The sequence below is a fragment of the Lipotes vexillifer genome, unplaced genomic scaffold (assembly GCF_000442215.2).
Source record: "Lipotes vexillifer unplaced genomic scaffold, Lipotes_vexillifer_v1.1 scaffold103, whole genome shotgun sequence".
In the NCBI taxonomy this organism is placed as follows: domain Eukaryota; kingdom Metazoa; phylum Chordata; class Mammalia; order Artiodactyla; family Lipotidae; genus Lipotes; species Lipotes vexillifer.
This window is the reverse complement of record NW_006797029.1, coordinates 1,136,158-1,154,553: the sequence shown is the minus strand read 5'-3', so window position 1 is coordinate 1,154,553 and position 18,396 is coordinate 1,136,158. Positions and strand designations below refer to the sequence as shown.

The 18,396-nt window shown below is 56.9% G+C and overlaps 1 protein-coding gene across 2 annotated transcripts; it reads left to right on the top strand.

The window, feature by feature from the left end:
- Positions 1 to 326: 326 nt before the first annotated feature.
- On the top strand, positions 327 to 8,880 carry SNX33 (sorting nexin 33). 2 transcript variants are annotated; one of them, XM_007469168.1, is made up of 3 exons: positions 560 to 2,044; positions 8,322 to 8,608; positions 8,641 to 8,880. In XM_007469168.1, exons 1-2 carry the CDS (start codon positions 574 to 576, stop codon positions 8,573 to 8,575), a joined length of 1,725 nt encoding a protein of 574 aa, XP_007469230.1. In that variant the 5' UTR covers positions 560 to 573; the 3' UTR covers positions 8,576 to 8,608; positions 8,641 to 8,880. The 2 variants fall into 2 exon arrangements, with proteins under 2 accessions (XP_007469229.1, XP_007469230.1); XM_007469167.1 differs by having other exon boundaries at positions 327 to 2,044; positions 8,322 to 8,680.
- Positions 8,881 to 18,396: the final 9,516 nt, after the last annotated feature.

Genomic DNA, 18,396 nt, shown 5'->3' with positions numbered 1-18,396 from the left:
TTCTGCTTGCCCCTCTTGGATTTTCTGGATTTTTGAAAACCCAGTGGCCCAGGAAGAGGAGGAGGAAGGAGGAAGGAGCAGATCTACAGAGGAATGTGAGAGCCTCCCAAGGCCTGTGGAGCCAGAAGGAGCTGGGAGCCAGAGCTGCCGGGGTTTCTGGGACGGTGGTTTCTGAGTGATTCTCTTCTATTTTAGAACATTGTTCCAGTGGAGAGTGTCGAATTCTTGCCCTCTCAGAGCTGACTTCTCCGAGTCACTTGACTTTTCTTCTGGGAGTGGGAGGAGGAGAGACTCTCCCTTTTTGGGGCTGAGGAAGGAAGGGAGGAAGACCATGGACATGAGCTCTCCCTGCTCACAGGCATGTGCAGGGAGACCTGTTTCTGGGCCGTGGGCATTGCTTTGAAGAGAGGGAGGCTGGACACCATCTGTGGGTGCTGAGACGCTGCCGTAGGGGCTGAGAGACTGAGGGCTGTGGCAGACCTTCAGTTGCTAGTGCATTCTTGGACACCCTAGCAAGTGTCCCCAGTTCTGGGCAGGACTCTGTCCTCATCTTTCTCTACCACTGGCCCAGACATGGCACTAAAAGGCCGAGCCCTCTATGACTTCCGCAGCGAGAACAAGGAGGAAATCAGCATCCAGCAGGATGAGGACCTGGTTGTTTTCAGCGAGACCTCACTGGATGGATGGCTGCAGGGCCAGAACAGCCGCGGTGAGACAGGGCTCTTCCCTGCCTCTTACGTGGAGATCATCCGTTCTGGCACCAGCTCCAACCATGCCGACTACTCCAGCAGTCCTGCAGGCTCTCTGGGCACTCAGGTGAGCTTATACAACAGCTCCAGCGTGGCAGACCCTTCCTGGAGTGGTGGGGGCAGTGGCTTCCTCTCAAACCAGGGTAGTTTCGAGGAGGACGATGATGATGACTGGGATGACTGGGATGATGGATGCACAGTGGTGGAGGAGCCACGGGCTGGTGGGCTGGGCACCAACGGGCACCCCCCACTCAACCTCTCCTACCCTGGTGCCTACCCCAGCCAACACATGGCCTTCCGGCCCAAGCCACCCCTGGAGCGGCAGGACAGCCTGGCATCTGCCAAGCGAGGCAGCGTGGTGGGACGCAACCTCAACCGCTTCTCGTGCTTTGTGCGCTCTGGCGTGGAGGCCTTCATCCTGGGTGATGTGCCCATGATGGCCAAGATCGCTGAGACATACTCCATTGAAATGGGCCCTCGCGGCCCCCAGTGGAAGGCCAACCCCCACCCATTTGCCTGCTCCGTGGAGGACCCCACCAAACAGACCAAATTCAAGGGCATCAAAAGCTACATCTCCTACAAGCTCACACCCACACACGCTGGCTCACCTGTCTACAGGCGCTACAAACACTTCGACTGGCTCTACAACCGCCTGCTGCACAAGTTCACTGTCATCTCGGTGCCCCACCTGCCAGAGAAGCAGGCCACAGGCCGCTTCGAGGAGGACTTCATTGAGAAGCGGAAGCGGCGGCTCATCCTCTGGATGGACCACATGACTAGCCACCCCGTGCTGTCCCAGTACGAGGGCTTCCAACATTTCCTTAGCTGCCTGGATGACAAGCAGTGGAAGATGGGCAAACGCCGGGCCGAGAAGGACGAGATGGTGGGCGCCAGCTTCCTGCTCACCTTCCAGATCCCCACGGAGCACCAAGACCTGCAGGATGTGGAGGACCGTGTGGACACCTTCAAAGCCTTCAGCAAGAAGATGGACGACAGCGTCCTGCAGCTCAGCACCGTAGCATCGGAGCTGGTGCGCAAGCATGTTGGGGGCTTCCGCAAGGAATTCCAGAAGCTGGGCAATGCCTTCCAGGCCATCAGTCACGCCTTCCAGATGGACCCCCCCTTCAGCTCCGAAGCCCTCAACAGCGCCATTTCTCACACGGGCCGTACCTATGAAGCCGTGGGTGAGATGTTTGCCGAGCAGCCCAAGAACGACCTCTTCCAGATGCTCGACACACTGTCTCTCTACCAGGGCCTGCTCTCCAACTTCCCCGACATCATCCACCTGCAGAAAGGTAAGAGCCAGTGTGGGGTGGAGACCCTTACAGCATCTGCACTCTGCTGGGCACTGGGGGTATGAGGATGGCCTAGACCGAGCAGAACGGTGCAGCTAGTCTGTCTCTGTCTCATTCATATGTTCAACAAGTGTGTCGGGCACCTGCCAGGTGGCAGGTGCCATTCTAGGTGCAGGGATATTATTATGGGCAGGTCTGATCCCTGTCCTCACGGAGTTCACTGCTTACCTTCTTGTTGTCTGTTCGTTCGTTCATTCGTTCATTCTTTCATTCGTTTTCTCTGTTTCTGTCTCATTTACTCATTTACCCATCATGCTTTGAGCCCTTCAAGATATCAGGCTGGGGTCTGGGAACACGGAGCTGACTGGGGCCCAGGACTTGCCCTTGAGGAGCCCACAAGGGGTCACGGACACAGACCCAGATAACAAGAGCACAGAGTGTAGCCTGTCTTCCCACTTGTCACAAGCTTGCCTCCCTGCCTTTGCAGCTGCAGAGCCTGTCTCTGAGCTCCCTGCCTGTCTGTGTTCGGGAGGGTGGCTGCCCCTATTTTGCAGATGAAGAAGCTGAGTCCACAGAATGGTGGCTTTGCACAAGGAGTCCGTGGCCCAGCCGGGACTGCCCCGTCCTCCTGCACCTCCCCAAGGACACATCCATCTCGGCCACCTCCCAAGCCCAGCCGTGTGCTCAGTTCTCACGGCCCCCTCCCTACGGGAGGGACAGGATGGGTCCTTGTTACTGTGGGGCTGTCAAGGAACTTCCAGGGAAGTGACTCACAGCCGGGTCACCTAGGGGCACCCGGGCTGGGCTGGGGGTCCAGGGCACTACCCCCATGGTCCGTCCAGTTCCCCCTTCCCCAGCCTGGCTTCTCTTCTTGCCTGAGCAGTGAGTCAGGAGCTGACCCGGCAGGTGGCTGAGTCTTGGGGACTACAGGCAGGGCAGGAGAGAGGTGTGGTCCTCCCCAGGGCTGCTTGGTAACTAAGGAAGAACGTCTGCAGGGCGTGGGGCTGGCTCCCAGGCCCCTAGGCCCTGAGGTCAGGCCTGGCTTGGTGGGGAGTTTTCCTCTGGGTGAGGCCAGGAGGCAGGCCTCTGGACTGCCTGGGGGACAGCAAACACCACCACACTGCCTGGTCCCCAGGAGAGTCTGGAGTAAACCCGCCTCGTTCTCCTTTACCAGGAGGTTAACTTCTAGAACTTCTCCAGCTCCCAGCCTCCTTTCTCCCCTCACTTTCTCTTCCTCCTCCTCCTCTCTGCCGTTTTTTCTCTTCTCCACATTCCTCTCTTCCTCCTTCCCTTCTTTCAGCTTCAGGAGACATGAGGCCTGAGTTCTGGTCTTGGCTCTGCCCCCAGTTTGCTATGTGTCCCTGGGAAGTGCTTTCCCCTCTCTGGGAGTTAGTTTCCCGACCTGTAAGACAAGGGAGGGTGGACACAATGAGCTCTTAGGCCTTCAAAGGGGTGGGTAGGGGAGAGACTCCTGGGGAGGGTCTGGTCGAGGACAGAGTGATGCCTTAGATCTGGCTCTGAGCTCTGGGCAGGGATTGGGCAGGGCTGGTGGCTGGGGCCCACTGGGGCAGGTGTCACCCTGTGCGGAAGTGGAGCCACGCTCACTGCTGTGCTACGGCCTGGGAAAGCTGGTTCAACCAGCTCCTTGGATGGCATGTTCCTGTGTGGGCAGCAGGATGGGGGGAAGCAGGGACATAGTGATTAAACAGCTGCCCCCGTGCAGTGTCTGGGGACCCTCACCCAGGGCAGAGCAGGGGGCAGGAAGGCAACCCCATGCTCATACTCCCAGGCTCCCACTGAAGCAGGAGGGAGTAAAGCCAGACTGGCCTTTCTGACCCTGGGGCAGGGAGACAGAGCTGAGAGAGGCCACTTCTGAGTTTCCACTGGAGGTGTTTCTAAGGTGAGGGGCCTGGGGTGATGTGTTCAGCCTCAGGCAGAGGCTGCCCCACCTTCCAGGACCTGGAGGACCCCTCCCCATTAAGCCAAGTTCTTTTGGGCTTACTCTTCCCCCTTCTGGGCTCTGCACTGCCACTCCTAGGCCCGTGGTGGGGCAAGTTAGGGAGGGGGGCTTGGAATCTGGCTGAGACAGAATTGGGGGAGCCACAGCCTGATGGGGGGAGGGGGGATCCCATGTTGGCCCTGTGGATGGAGCCCTTTCACAGAGGAAGGAGCAGGAAAATTGGGCCCTGGGTCCCCAAGGATTCTGTCCAGCCTGTTCATACATCTGAAAGATGGCAAGCATGTGGGAGAGACCTTGGAAGGAAGGAGATGGGAGGCCTAGGAGAGGTCAGGAGACCAGGATTTGGACAAATGTTGCCTCTGAGGTGACCCTGAAAGAGTTTCCTTGCCTAAGAAAACTTAGGAAAATGGGCCATGGAACCTGGTTGGCACTGAGGTGCCAGCCTGTCTGCCCACTGGCCCAGCCCCTGGAGCTCAGTTTAGGGGTCTCCTAAGAGAAGGGCAATCACGTAATTTACCATCCAAACCAGGGCAATCTTGGGGGCGAAAGAGAGCCTTAGTAATAGTTACCCTGGGACAACAAGGGGCAACAGTGACTGTCCAGGGCCCCTGCCTGAGAGCCAGCCAGGGCAGGGCTCGGTCCTAAGACTCATCACAAGCCACGGAGACTGGTGTGGTTCCCTCTGTTTTCAGATGAGGGGCAGTGAGGAGGAATGATAATCAGAGCAGGAATTGGAGCCCAGGTGTCTCTGACTCCACAGCCAGGCTGTTTCTACTGTGCCAGACAGATAGGGGAGGGAGCTCCCTAAGGGATGGGTGCCTGGGGTAGACAAGCCAGAAGGGGAGGGAGCAGGGAGGGGGTTGGGTGTTCTAGCACCAACTGAGCTGGCATCCTCAGCAGGCTGGAGGCAGGCCCTGGACCACAGAGCATGCGTGGAGGGGCCATGGAGCTCTCAGGTTGGCCAAGGCAAAGTGGCAGGACCACTTTGCAGGACCAAGTTCTTGCCTGGGGGAATAGGTGAGTCCAGCCTCTATGCTCTGGGCCATCATCTAGCTCTCCCTCTACCTCCCCTTCTAGGCTCTGATGAACAAAGAATTGTATCACCAGGAGCCACCACCAGCTGGGTCTTGGCTGGGACTGAAAAGCAGTTTGCTCATAGTTGTGAGGGGAGCTCTTACTCTGTCAGGTGCCATCCTAAGTACTTTAAATATATTAGTTCAATTAAACTCAGCTATAACTATAGGGTGGGTACTATTATCATCCCATTTTACTGATGTGGAAACTCTAAAACGCTATTCCGCTGTGAGCAATTGTCAGCAGCATCACATCTAGTCCAACATGTCCCATTTGACAGTGGGGAGACCTGTAGCCCTTGTTGGAGGTGACACAGTGGGACTAGGACTCAGACCTCCTGCCCTCAACCTAGGGCGGGTGGTAACTACCTCCAAGAGGTAGGGACAAGATAGATTAAGGTGGCAGTTTAGGGGGTATGCCTGGGACCCTGGGGCTCTGAAGCTCCAACCCTCCTTTCCCTGTTCCTGGGACCCAGCCTATAGGACTACTGCCAGGTTAGGAGGTGCCTCTGGGTCCTCAACTCTCAGGTTGAGTCCTAGGTGGAATGTGTGGGGTGACGGGGGACAGGCCTGAGCCCTGAGTCCCAGTCTGTCTCTGGGGTGCATTAGTGTTAGCTGGTCCCAGTCCCACATCGGAGTCACAGGGTGGAGGGGTGACAGGGAGCAGGGTGGGGCCTCCCCCTTCCCCCACAGCCTTTGCCCCCCATCTCTGGCTCCCTGCCTGTCTGCGGATACCTAGCAATTGCAATAGATTCATTCCTATTATCTGGGCCTCAGTTTTCTTCCTCTAAGGCCATGGTCAAGAAAAGCTTTCTTAAATGCAAGTCCACCCCCAATGCACTGAGACTTTCTCAGGAAGGTGGAATCCAGGCTAGTAGGTGCCCTTTGCTGAAGCCTGAGTCTAGTTTCTTTGTCCTGCTCTTTTCTACTTTGCTTCTTAAGGTTCTTTTTACCCCTTGGGACCTTCTCAAATTCCTAAGTCCATTGTCTGGATGCCCCACAGCCTGGGGGAAGTCCACCCCCAATGCACTGAGACTTTCTCAGGAAGGTGGAATCCAGGCTAGTAGGTGCCCTTTGCTGAAGCCTGAGTCTAGTTTCTTTGTCCTGCTCTTTTCTACTTTGCTTCTTAAGGTTCTTTTTACCCCTTGGGACCTTCTCAAATTCCTAAGTCCATTGTCTGGATGCCCCACACATACGCCTGGGGGACCTGGCCTAGGATCCTTGCAGTAGAAGTGGTGTCTACCCCCAGCTGTGCAGGGATGCCTCTGGGCCAGGCACCCCCCACTTTTGGAGCAGGAAAGAGGCTGCGAGCCCCTCGGCAAGTGCCCTCCTGCCAGGCCCTGAGTTTCCTCTGCACAGTGTGGGGGTGGAGAGTGAGGGGTGGATGTGGGTGTTGGACAGCTAGTCTCTAGGGCCACTCCAGCTCCGAAGCCTCTCATGGGGTCCTCATCTTGGGCCTTGGGGTGATCCCTCTCCTGCTGCCCGGACCTGGGCAGTCAGTATGGAACAGGAGGCGAGAAGTGGTTCAAGGCAGGTGGCAAAAGGACTGAGTGGGCTGGGAGCTGGGGACTGCAGAGTTCTTTCAGGTGCTGTGTGAGCAGCTCTGGAAATGCTCCAGATTTGAGTCTGTCCGCCTGAAATGCCACTCTTTGCTAATTAGCCACACACTTGCCATCTAACATAGGTACTGCTCCTTCTAAAGGCACTCAGAGTTATTTCCAGCATGCAGTAGATGCTCCATAAATGCATCCTGAATGCATTTGAACAACTTGGAGTAAAAGGAATACGTTTCAAATGTCCACGAGAGACCTCCTTAAGGGAGAGGTGGGAAACGTGAAACACAAGCATATTTCTTGTGTACAGTGGATGCTTTTGAAGCGCTCAGGGAGTGTGCTGTCCTCCGTGCCAACCCCTCCCACCTCCTTAATCTTCACACAGTGGATTCCCTACAGCCCTGCGAGGAGTACCTGCCAGGTGCAGGCAGACTGCCTCACCGCCTCAGCAACTGCCCCCACCGGCTTCAGCACAGAATCAGTCAAGTGCTGTGAATTCAGAACTGAAATTCTTCCACCAAGTGCTTGTTGATTCATTCACATTCTTCCAAATTGGGTCCCTTCCCCAGGTTCATCCCCTGACCACCCCCCATCTGTCACCTGGTTATTATAATGGCTTAGTCTAGTCCCCTGGGGGCTGGGGTGAGGAGGGAGCAGGGCCTATATGGTGGGGAGACACACACAAAGGAAAACTCCAGGTGGCATTTGAGGCTCTGTTTTAGAATCGGCTGGGTGATGGGGGTGGGGAGAGCCCTGGTGAGCTGAGATAGGGAGGCGGTCTGCCTGGGGGATGCTCCGTGTAGAAGCTGGCACCCCATCAGAGCCTTGAATTATGCATAGGGATCCAGGGGGCAGAGATAGGAAGGTAGGAAAGAAAGCTGAATTTGATGAACGTGGGGTCAGTGTGGAATGGGTGCAGGGGTCAACTCCCAGAGGGCCTCACAGGCCAGGAGAATGGGGCACCTAGCTCTGCAGGCAGAGGAAGCCAGGGGAGGCTTGGAGCTATGGGTACCCAGCTCAGCTGCTCTTCAGGTGCTATGGAGAACCTCTCAGAGGCTGAGACTGAGGTGGGGAGACCCATGAGGGGCCTATGGTTGCAGTCCAGTGAGTTTGAATCAGCTTAGCAGACACATACCAGCATCTGCTGTGGGCTAGGCTTTGTTCTGGATGTTAGAGACATTGAGCTCACAGCCCAGAAGGAAGCGGTCAGAGAAACCACAGGGTGGTAAGAGCTGTGGCAGAGGGAAGCCCAGGGCACCTGAGAGCACTGGGAGGCACCTGATGTACTGGGGCTGCAGGGAGGGATTCCTGGAGGAGGTGATGTTGGAGGTGAATGGGGAGCCAGCGTGAGGGGTGACGAGGCCTGTGGTGGGTGGGGATGGCCTGGTCCTAGAAATCAATCAGCTGGCAGGGCAGGTCAGGTGTGGGCTGTTGGCGTTGCCACAGGTTTGGAGGGAAGATGGTGCATCTGGTTTAGGATGTGCTGAAGGTGAGGGTTTGGGGGACGTCCTGGTGGAGACACCCAGGTGGCTGGACCATGGGTCTGGACTCTGTGGAGTCCAAGAGCGAGGCCTGAGTTGAGCCGATAAGGGTATTGTCTGCCTGGACCCGGGTCTCACCGTGGGATTAGGGAGCGAGCTGGGGAGACCGGAGCCCTAACTTGTCCTTGTCCTCTGCTCTGCCCGTGCCAGGTGCCTTCGCCAAGGTGAAGGAGAGCCAGCGCATGAGTGACGAGGGCCGCATGGCGCAGGACGAGGCAGACGGCATTCGCAGGCGCTGCCGCGTGGTGGGCTTCGCCCTGCAGGCTGAGATGAACCACTTTCACCAGCGCCGCGAGCTCGACTTCAAGCACATGATGCAGAGCTACCTGCGCCAGCAGATCCTCTTCTACCAGCGGGTAGGCCAGCAGCTGGAGAAGACGCTGCACATGTATGACAGCCTCTGACCACGTGTCCCTGGTCGTCTCCCCGCCCCTGGGGCCTGGTGGCTGCGATGCATGCTGCCCTCCAGACCTTCCCACACCAGCAGTGCCTGGCTGGTCAGCGGTGGGCTTTGGAGGAGTCATGGATATCCCTGGGGAAGTCCCCCACCCCTTAGAGATAGGGGCACAGCAGGGGTGAGGATGGGGCCAGGAGCCCTCCAGGCCAAGGCCTGGGCTGCTGGTCAGTCACTTGAGGTCAGGCCAGGGTCTTAGCCTCCCCTAGAGCCTATGGCGCTCGCTCACCTGGCTACCATCCCCTCGTTCATTCAGCAGATGCGCAGGCCTGCTGCGGCCCCGGGTCAGACACTGGGCATCCAGGGCTGCGACACGCCTGCTCTTGGGGAGTCCCCAGTTGAGGTGGGGGTCAGACCCAGAAACAGGCAGGGGCAGTACAGAAAGATTGATGGTAAATAGCTCGCAGAAGGGACCACTCGTTCTGCCAGTCAGGGATGACTCCATGGCGTAGTGTCTTGAAGAATGACAAGGACCTGCCAGACAGTAAGTGGGGACAGCAGTAGGTGGGGAGGGCATTGAGAGGAGAACAGCACGGGCAAGGCTGTGGAGGCATGGAAAGACCCCGTCTTCTCTCCTTTACCTTTCCCAAGCAAGTTTTTTGTTTGTTTGTTTGTTTTTGTGGTACGCGGGCCCCTCACTGCCGTGGCCTCTCCCGCCGCGGAGCACAGGCCCCAGACGCGCAGGCCCAGTGGCCACGGCTCACGGGCCCAGCCGCTCCGCGGCACACGGGATCCTCCCGGACCGGGGCACGAACCCGTGCCCCCCGCATCGGCAGGCGGACTCCCAACCACTGTGCCACCAGGGAAGCCCCCCCTCCCAAGCAAGTTTGGTGCACCCCTCAGTGGTGTCCCCTTGTGTGACAGAGGGGAGGGATCTGCCTTGCTCCCACGCCCCTGTCCCCGCCCCACCTCCGCCCCCCACCCGCCCCCGCAGGAGGGGCTGCAGGCCAACTCCCTCCTGACTCCCCTTCACCAGCTGAGCCCCCTCACCCCTTGGTTAGGGGACCATGCAGCATCTTTGCCCTGGGCTCAAGGTGCTAAGACAAGCCTCGGATCCCAGGACCCTGGTGGCACCTTCCTGGAGGGGACACCCAGAAGTTACTGGGTATTTGAGTTCACCAGCAATAGCTCCCACACTCCAAGCAGGCTTGGGCCTCAGGCTCCCAGGGGTCAGCTTACCCACCACGCCAGGGATCCTCGGCCCACCTGCCCACAGCCAGCCTCACTGTGATGCCAGTTCAGGTCCTGGTGGGATTGTGCTGTCTCCCACCCATGTTTACATCCTCGAGGGGGCTCCCCCCACACCCCCAGGCCAGCGCGTGGTCCAGCAGTGGGTTGGGGGAACTGACAGGTGCCACTGCTGGCCCCCCCAGGAGGTCATGGCTGTTCCTGGCTGCTGCTGCTTCAATCTTCTTTCTTTCTTGTTTTCTTGATAAACCTTTTACAGTTAAGATAACAAAAATGTGACTCCTTATTTGGATCCCAGCGGGGATGAGGGTTGGGGGAAGGATACAGCTCTAATTGTCCCTGGGAGCGACTGGACCAGATTCTGAGGTTGTGATGGGCACAACATTTACCCCAGAACCTCAGAAGTTGGGGGGAGGATGGTGCTGGAGGCAGGGGCTAGCTGGGGACCTCTGGGTGGCCCTGGACCCCAGCTGGATGCATACCCTTCCCAGACCTCACTCTCCTCATCTCTCAAATGGGTGGAGTCTTGCCAGGGGTTTGGCTTTGCTGCTCTGTGATCTAGGACTGAAGGTCACGTGAGGAAGGGACAGTCTAATCGATAGGGGGTTCCTCTCCCCGGGAGGGCATATCCCAGCCTTGCCTGCAGGAAAGCCCCAGTCCAGGGGAGGGGGTGGGTCTCAGAACCTGTGTCCTTCCCCAAGCCGTCCAGTCCAGGCTGCCCAGGCCTGCTGTGGCTGCCCAGCTGGAAACTGAGGTGGACCCCCCAGCTATGCCCTTGGGGGTGTCCCAGGCAGGATGAAGAGGAATCTGTTTGCACACGGGAAAGAGGAGGGCTGGGGGGCCGCGGTTCTCTTGGGGCAATGGGGACTTGGTGGAGGGAGGGCTGCTGGGGTCTGGACATCACGAGAGGCTTTGGCCGGGCTGGGGGCAGGGGAGCTCATGGCAGTGAGGTAGAGTAAGGGGTGGCAGGTGCAGTGGGGAAGGGGCAGCAGAGGCTCCCTGTTCAGGGCAGAGCGTCCTCAGAGGAACTTTTGGAATGGGCCCCTGGCCCTGGGTCAAAATTAGGTCAGATTTGGGACTTTCTGTGGAATTTTCCCTTCTCTCCTCCCTGCCCTCCTTCGTTCATTTTCCAACACATCCGAGGACCTTCCCACCCTTAACCTCTTCCCCACTCCAACCTCCAGGCGGCCTTCTGCAGTGAGCGCTCTGACCATGGGCAGGGCGGCGGGGGTCTCCTTCCCAGGCCCAGTCAGCGCTGGGGCGGTGGGAATGCTCTTCTCAACACACAGTGCCTGGGAAGTCCCCTGTTCACGCTTCTTGCCCTGGGAATAGTATTTTGCCCTGTTGTGTCTCTTTTTTGAGCGGGGGGCCACCTCCCATGCCTTCCATCCTCCGGGTGAGGGGTTGGTCTGACGCTTTTCTCAGGAGGGGCTTGCGCCTAGGAAAAGCATCAGAACGTGAAGTCTTGGGATGGGCCAGGCCTCCTCCAGGCATCCTGAGGGCTCTAGGCAGGGACAGACATACATGTGATGGGAAGTGAGGATGTCACAGCCCTTCTCTCTGGTTTCTTTCTATCTCTGTGTGGGTTTGAGTGTTGGGGGAATTTGAGATTTGTCTGGGCTGGCCGGAGCCTCTTTCGGCAGGGTACTGGGGACCTGTGTGTGTGTGGGGGTATCCTGGTGGTGGCTGGGCCTGCGGGCTGGCCTCAGTCTCATGCCAGGCAGATGTTCCAGACTGAGCTGAGCCCAGCTGCCTCCAGTTTCCTCCCTGAGGCGGGTGGAGAACAAGGCTTCTCTTTCTGCCCTGGGCAACTACCAGGACCTGGAGCTGGGGGGTGGGGGACCTCTGATCCCCAGTCTTGGCCCAGCCCAGGAAAGGAGTCTGCTTTGTGGCCACATATGGGGGTTGGGGATGGAGGCGGCCCTCAGATTCTGCATCCTATTGCTTCCTGGGCACAGGAGTGCCACGAACCACCATGCCACAGCTGTGCCACGGCTGTAGCAGAGCCAGGCCTGGTCACAGACACAGTTGCCCAACCCAAAGCAGACAGAGCCATACAACCTGTGCGCGGCACACAGGTCACACCTGGCTCTACACTCACACACACACACGCATGGTCATGTGCTTGCACAACTGCACTCCCAGCCACAGTGCCACAGACTGTCACACATTCACAGCCACGTCCACACTCGTCCACGCCCACATGCATGTTGTCAGTCTCAGCCACGTCGTCACTCACAGCCATACCGTAGTACTGTGCACAGTCATACACTCACATAGCGACACACACACTCAGACACATATGGCCATGAAGTCACACATGCACATAGCCAATGTGTCACAAATGCAGATGCTCTTGGACTCCACCTGCACCGCCTCCTGGGGGATCCAGCTGCGATCATCCATCATCTGACACCACCAAGTTCAATTCCTCGTTGCAGAGACGGGAAACTTGAGGTCTAGTGAGCGGTGGCATTTGGCTGCATCACTTAGTGGGGCGGGGTTATGCTCTGGGCTCAGAGCCCAATTCCCATCAGGCTCTGGCCTGGCCTTGCCCACCCCTGGGTCAGTCCCCAGGGCCAGGCTGCCTCTGAAGGCCCCTGGCTGAACCTACTCAACAAAGCTCCAAGCATCTCCCATCTTCGGAGCCAGAGCTGAGGCTGCAGCATCAGAGAGCAGGAGCCAGAATGTGGTGGGCAGGGCCCAGGCCTGGGCGGGAGGAACATTCCTGCACCATCTCCTCCCCAAGCCTTCAAGGACTGGGCCCGCCCTGCCTGCCTGCCCGCTGACTCAGTCCTCCAGGAGCCAAGCCAGCTTGGCTCCCTCACCCACCCCCAACTCACCCCAACCTGCTTCCCCACCACTGTGGCTCTGGTACCTCCTTCCACTGTTTGGGGCAAGAGGAGATGGTGAGCCCTGGCAAAAAGACCATGAGGAAACATAAAAATTCACCTCCCCCAGACATAGCTCAGAAGGGTTGATTGTGAAACCCCACTCTCGGGTTCAACAAAGCTTTTTTCCTTTGGTTTTGTTTTGTTAGTCAAACCCTGATGCAGTCCAGTCTGTTTAAAAAGCATTGTCTCACACAGCTGTGGCCTCCTTGGTCCACATGGCAGCCCTGGTAGGCATTATCATTCCATTTCACAGACAGAGAGACTGAGGCTTGGCCAGAGGGAGGATGGGAACTGCCTAGGATCACACAGTGGGGCAGAGGTGGGGCTGGACTTGAGCCCAGCTCTCTGGCTTCATTCCCTAAAGTCACCTTGATTAACTCACGTAGGTCTGGAGGAAGAAGGGGTAGCAGATCTTCGCTCCAGAGTTGTGAAAGAATGGGAGGCTGGCAAACCAACTGCTGAAATGTGCAGGGGCTTTGAGGGTCTGGTGAGTCCCGCCAGCCCCCCAGGGATGAAGAGGCTGAGGGCAGCATTGCACAGTGGCGTCTGCAGTGACTCAGGGTCTCCGATTACAAATGAACATGTGCGAGGAGCATCACTTCACTTATCTGTAACTGACCTGACTTTCTCTTTTGCTTTCTCATTAACCCACCTGACAGAAAAGTAATCTGACATCAATTTGGGGACCTCTCCTTTCCCCAGGGAGGCATGTAAGTTTTGGGGATGGCACATTTGAAGACCCTACGCAGGCCCCTGGCACTTTGAATTTTAGAAGCTGAATTCCCTCATCCTATCACTCATATGAAAATTTGCCTGCATTCCACATTAAAGGTCATTCACATATACCTACTTGAGCTGGGTTCTGTTAATTACTTGACAATGTCTTGTAGATATTTAATTAAATTTTCTTCATTTTGATTTTGTCTTTTCTTTCTTTTGCCTTTTGGTGTTCTGCTACTTTTTTACCCCTTGGCTGCAAACATTGTTGTGGGTTCTCGCAGGGCTCCTGGACCCTGGCACTGGGCCTGTGATGCCCATCATGGTGCTAGGTTAGCATCGGACCCTTTGGTCATTTTCCCCTAACTCCTGCCTTCCCACCACCTGCTCCTTTGATCCCCACCCTTAAGCCTCCATGAGTCTGGCCCTTTCTCAGTTTGGGGCACTCCAGATTGCCTCAATTGCCCCTGTGGGCCTCAGGGAACCTCAAGGGGCTGTGGCACAATCATTCCACAGCCTCCACCGCACGCTCAAGCACAAGACGCTCTGGGAGGCTGCTTACCCTGTGTAACCCTGTGTCTCCTGAGGTCTGGTTCTACCTGGGAAGGGGTCCAAGTCTCCACTCCCCCTGAATCTCCAGCCTCTGGGGCTTCTACCTCCCCCAGTGCAAGTGGCACTGTGGTGGACACTGGATGGCCAGTATTGCACAACCACCCTGTATGCAAGAGATTATCAACATCATTTTACAGGCCAGGAAATGGGGCCCAGTGAGGGACGTGTAGGGTAGCCGAGCCGTTGTGAGTGGTACCCAGGCCTGGGCCACCCGTGTTGGGAGGCAAATGGCTGATGCCTGAGGTAGGAGCTGGAGGCTGGCTGGAGCCTGGAGGCACTTGGAGCCTCCTCCAGGCTGACCTTATTCCCTTTGCTGCCATTTTGGAAGCAGTGCTCTGGCTGAGGTGTAGAATGAGGCTCCAGCAGAGAGCCCTTGCTGCCCCCCCAGACAGCAAAGCCCCTTTCCCTCCACTCCTCAGAGGCAGGACCCGAGTGGCTGAGCCTGAGTGCAAATCCTCTCTACACCTACTTGTTTTAGGGATGTTTCTTAACTGTTCCATGATTCCATTTCTCCATTTATAACAGGAGTTCCAGATGGCTGTTGGGAGGTTTATATGAGCACATAGCAAGTGCCCAGTAAGGAGTGGCTGGGATTACCAGCCTCTGAGCAGCACTTGAGAGAGGCAGGGCCAAGAATATTGTTACCCCACTAAATGAGTGAGAAAACTGATTGGATGAGCCCTCTAAGGCCACACGGTGGGTGGATGTCAGGGCTGGGCCTGAGTGCACAACAGCGACCGTGTGCTACTCTGTGCTGGGCATTGGGCTAAGTACCTCCCATGAGTTACCTCACTGGTCACAGCGGTCTGGAAGGTGAGAGCTACTGCCAATATTTTACAGCACACGGAGACTCAGGGGCACTGAGTCACCTGTGTGAGATCGTGCAGCTGCTCAGTGGTAGGGCTGATTCTGCCTGGACACAGAGCTGTGCTGTTCCCACTGCACCAGGCCACCCTTCCAAGGCTGGCAGGCTGGGCAGGGTGGGGACAACTGTCCTGCTGTAGAGCGACTGCAGGAGTGCCAGGCATTGAGGGGAGTGGGGCAGTGGGGGTAGCTGGTGGGCATTGGGTGGAGGTGGCTGCGTGCCTTCAAGGCAGCAGGTGGAAGGGCAGAGGGCTTGGCCCGTAGAGAGCATCGAGCAAATATTCGAGTGCTAATTTTCTGTAGGGCCTCAGGCTGGGGTGTGAGAGCAGGATCTGGCTGCGGTGGAGGCGGCTGGACAGATGAGGCCAAGGGCAGGAAGCAGGGGTCAGAGGCAGGATTCTGGGGTCCAGGAAGAGAGTGAGTCAGGAGCCCCCTTGCTCAAGGGGCCAATATGAGGGATGGGAGTGAGAGCTGGGAGGGAAATGCTAGGACTGGGGATCCTGCGAGTGCCGAGGCTGAGCTGGAGAGGGTGTGGGCTCTGGTCCTGGGGCTTCCACGTGGGGCAGGGTGGGGCGGGCAGAGGTGGGGCGATGTGTCTGTGCCTGTGCCTGGTGTCCCGGAGTGTGTGCATCTTCCTGTGTGTTCGCTGGGGGCCTGCCGGTGTGCGCTCCTGTGCCCGTGTGTAGGTCCCCACCGGGACGCTCTTTGTCTGCAGTCATCTGGCTGCACATGATTTTCCCCGTGTCCCCACCTGGAAAAGGCGACACCCCTGACCTCGAAGCTCTGGTCCTGCTTTGGAATCATGCTTAGCTCCTCTCTATCTCTCGCTCCACAGCCAGCTGTGAGCAAAGCCTTGTTAGCTCCTCAAGAGAGATCCCACATCTGACCTGTCTCACCATCTCACCGTGAGGCTCAAGCCACCGCCACGCCTGCCTGGACTACTGCAGTAGTCTCCAAGCTTTCTTCTGCTCTCTCCCGTTCCCCGAGGGTCTAACAGGAGCCAGAGTGATCTTTTAAGACCATATTCTAAGTCAAATCATGTCTGTCCCGTGCTTTCAACCTCCAGGACACCCTGCCATTCTTAGGCCAGATTCCAAACTCCTACCTCAGCCCACGAGGCCCTCTGATCTCACTTTGGAACCCTGTTCCTTTAGGTCACACAATTCCAGATCTACTGCTATTTCTTACATATGACAAGCTTGTTGCACCTCAAGACCTTTGCCTTTGTTGGTCCCCTCTGTCTGGAATGTTCTTCCGCCCAGATGTCTGTGTGGTTTGAACCTCAGTTAATTCAAGTCTTTTCTTAAAATGTCACCTCCTTGGAGAAGCCTTCCTTAACTTCTTAGTTCTTGTCTTCTGTCCATTTACCCTGCCTTATTTTTCTTCATTTTACTTACTATCAATTGCCAATTATATATGTGTATGTATTTAACTTTTTATTTTGGAGAGTTTCAAACATATACAAAAATAGAGAAGCTAATATAACGGATCCCTGTGTGTCCATGCCTCAGCTTCAACACTTATCAACCCTGGGCCAGTATCTGACTCCCCCATAACACTTGCTTCCAGGAAACTCTAGCATCACACAACCTCCTCTGCAAGTACTTAAGTGCAAAAGTTAGATTTTAAATGTATCTGTTTGTTAGAAGGCAGCCTACCAGGGAGCTGGTGTTACTCTGCCTTGCCGGGTGCTCTATTCCCAGTGCCCAGCACGGTGCCTGGCTCATAGTGAATCTGCACGTGCCTGTGTGCGTGGCCGCATGTGGCAGTCCCTTGAATATGTGTGTGTGCGCGCACACGTGTGTGTTGCCGCGGCAGCTGGTGGCTGAATGCGTGCTTCCTCCCTGGAGTCATCTACCACACTGCCCAGGACCCAGTGACTCGCTCTGGGGAGCATTTCCCTCTTTCTCAGCAAGGCATGGGGTGTGAAAGGGTGGGAAGGGGATACGCATCAGACCCCCCCACCCCCGCTCTGGAGGGCTTGGTTCCAGGCCAAGGTGGCCCGGAGAGCCCTTCCCTGTTCTCCACACACAGCATAGCAGGAGGCTGTGCTGTTCCAGCCGGCAGAGCAGGCAGCCTCCTTCCTCCCTGGCGGTGCAACATGCCCTGTTGGGCTAGCATCAGCCGGGTGGGGTGTTGAGTAGGTATGTATGAGGGGTAGTGGTATCCCATCCTGGCCAACTCCTAAGGCTCCTCAGGTGACTCCTGGGTAGTTGGGCAACTGAGGCCACTCAAACTGGGGGCAACTGGGTGCCGAGTTTTGGTCCAGGGCTCAGAGCCCCCCATTCCCCACCCCAGTTCTGCACTGTAAGGGGTTGACCCTGGGAGGTGGGCAGTGGGAGGTAGCACCAGTTTACTCCTGGGGGCTGCTCCCACTCAGACCCAGCTTCCACAGGAGTGTCCCTCCCTCAGTCTGGTCCCCAGAGCCCTGTCTGCTCCAGGGTCCGTCGCCTCCTCGCTCTGCATCATCTTCCTCCCTCCACAAGCTCTGCCTTAGCCTCAGCACTCCCTGTTCTTCAGGGCACAGCCTAGGCTCCTCTTCCAGGAGGCCCTGGAGCTCTGGACCCCCCTGAGTTCACCCCACCACCCTGCCCTCCCCCACCACCCCCGGGCAGGCAGGTTCCAGTGGGCCTCCTCGCTCTTGGGTCCCTGGAGCCAAGCCTCTTCCAAGGTAGCCAGATGGTCGCCCCCTACAGCCTCAGGGAGGTCCTCTGAATCAATGGGGCGGGGGTGAAGGGAGGAGGTCAGAGTGGGGCTGCTGGCTTCTCCTACCCAGAACTTGACCCCTTGCTGTACACCTCACTCTCCCTGCCCAAGCCAGCAAAGCAGAGTGTCTCCGTGTCCCTCTTTGCCACATGGGAGGTGCTTGCATTTGGCCTTCCGGGAAGACTGAACATTTGTTCAGCACCTACTATGCGCCAGGCACCGTGATGCCTGTAATAAATTATAAAAATAACAATAACCCCAACTTTGAACATTTGTGAAGCACCTACAACATACCAGACCCACGCTAGCTGTTTAGTAACAACTGCTCTTATAACAGCAACTCGTCACAATGGTCAACGTTTACTGAGCGTTTACTATGTGCCTGGTGATGTTCTAAGAGCTTTGCTACAGCAATGACCCTTTGAGAAGAAGCCTTGGTCAGTTGCTCTGTTTTTTTTTAAAATAAATTTGTTTATTTATTTATTTTTGGCTGCGTTGGGTCTTCGTTGCTGCGCGCGGGCTTTCTCTAGTTGCAGCGAGTGGGGGCGACTCTTGGTTGCGGTGCGCAGACTTCTCATTGTGGTGGCTTCTCTTGTTGTGGAGCATGGGCTCTAGGCGCGCGGGCTTCAGTAGTTGTGGCATGCTGGCTCAGTAGTTGTGGCGCACGGGCTTAGTTGCTCTGCAGCATGTGGGAGGACCCTTCCCGGACCAGGGCTCGAACCTGTGTCCCCTGAATTGGCAGGCGGATTCTTGGATTCTTAACCACTGCGCCACCAGGGAAGTCCAGTTT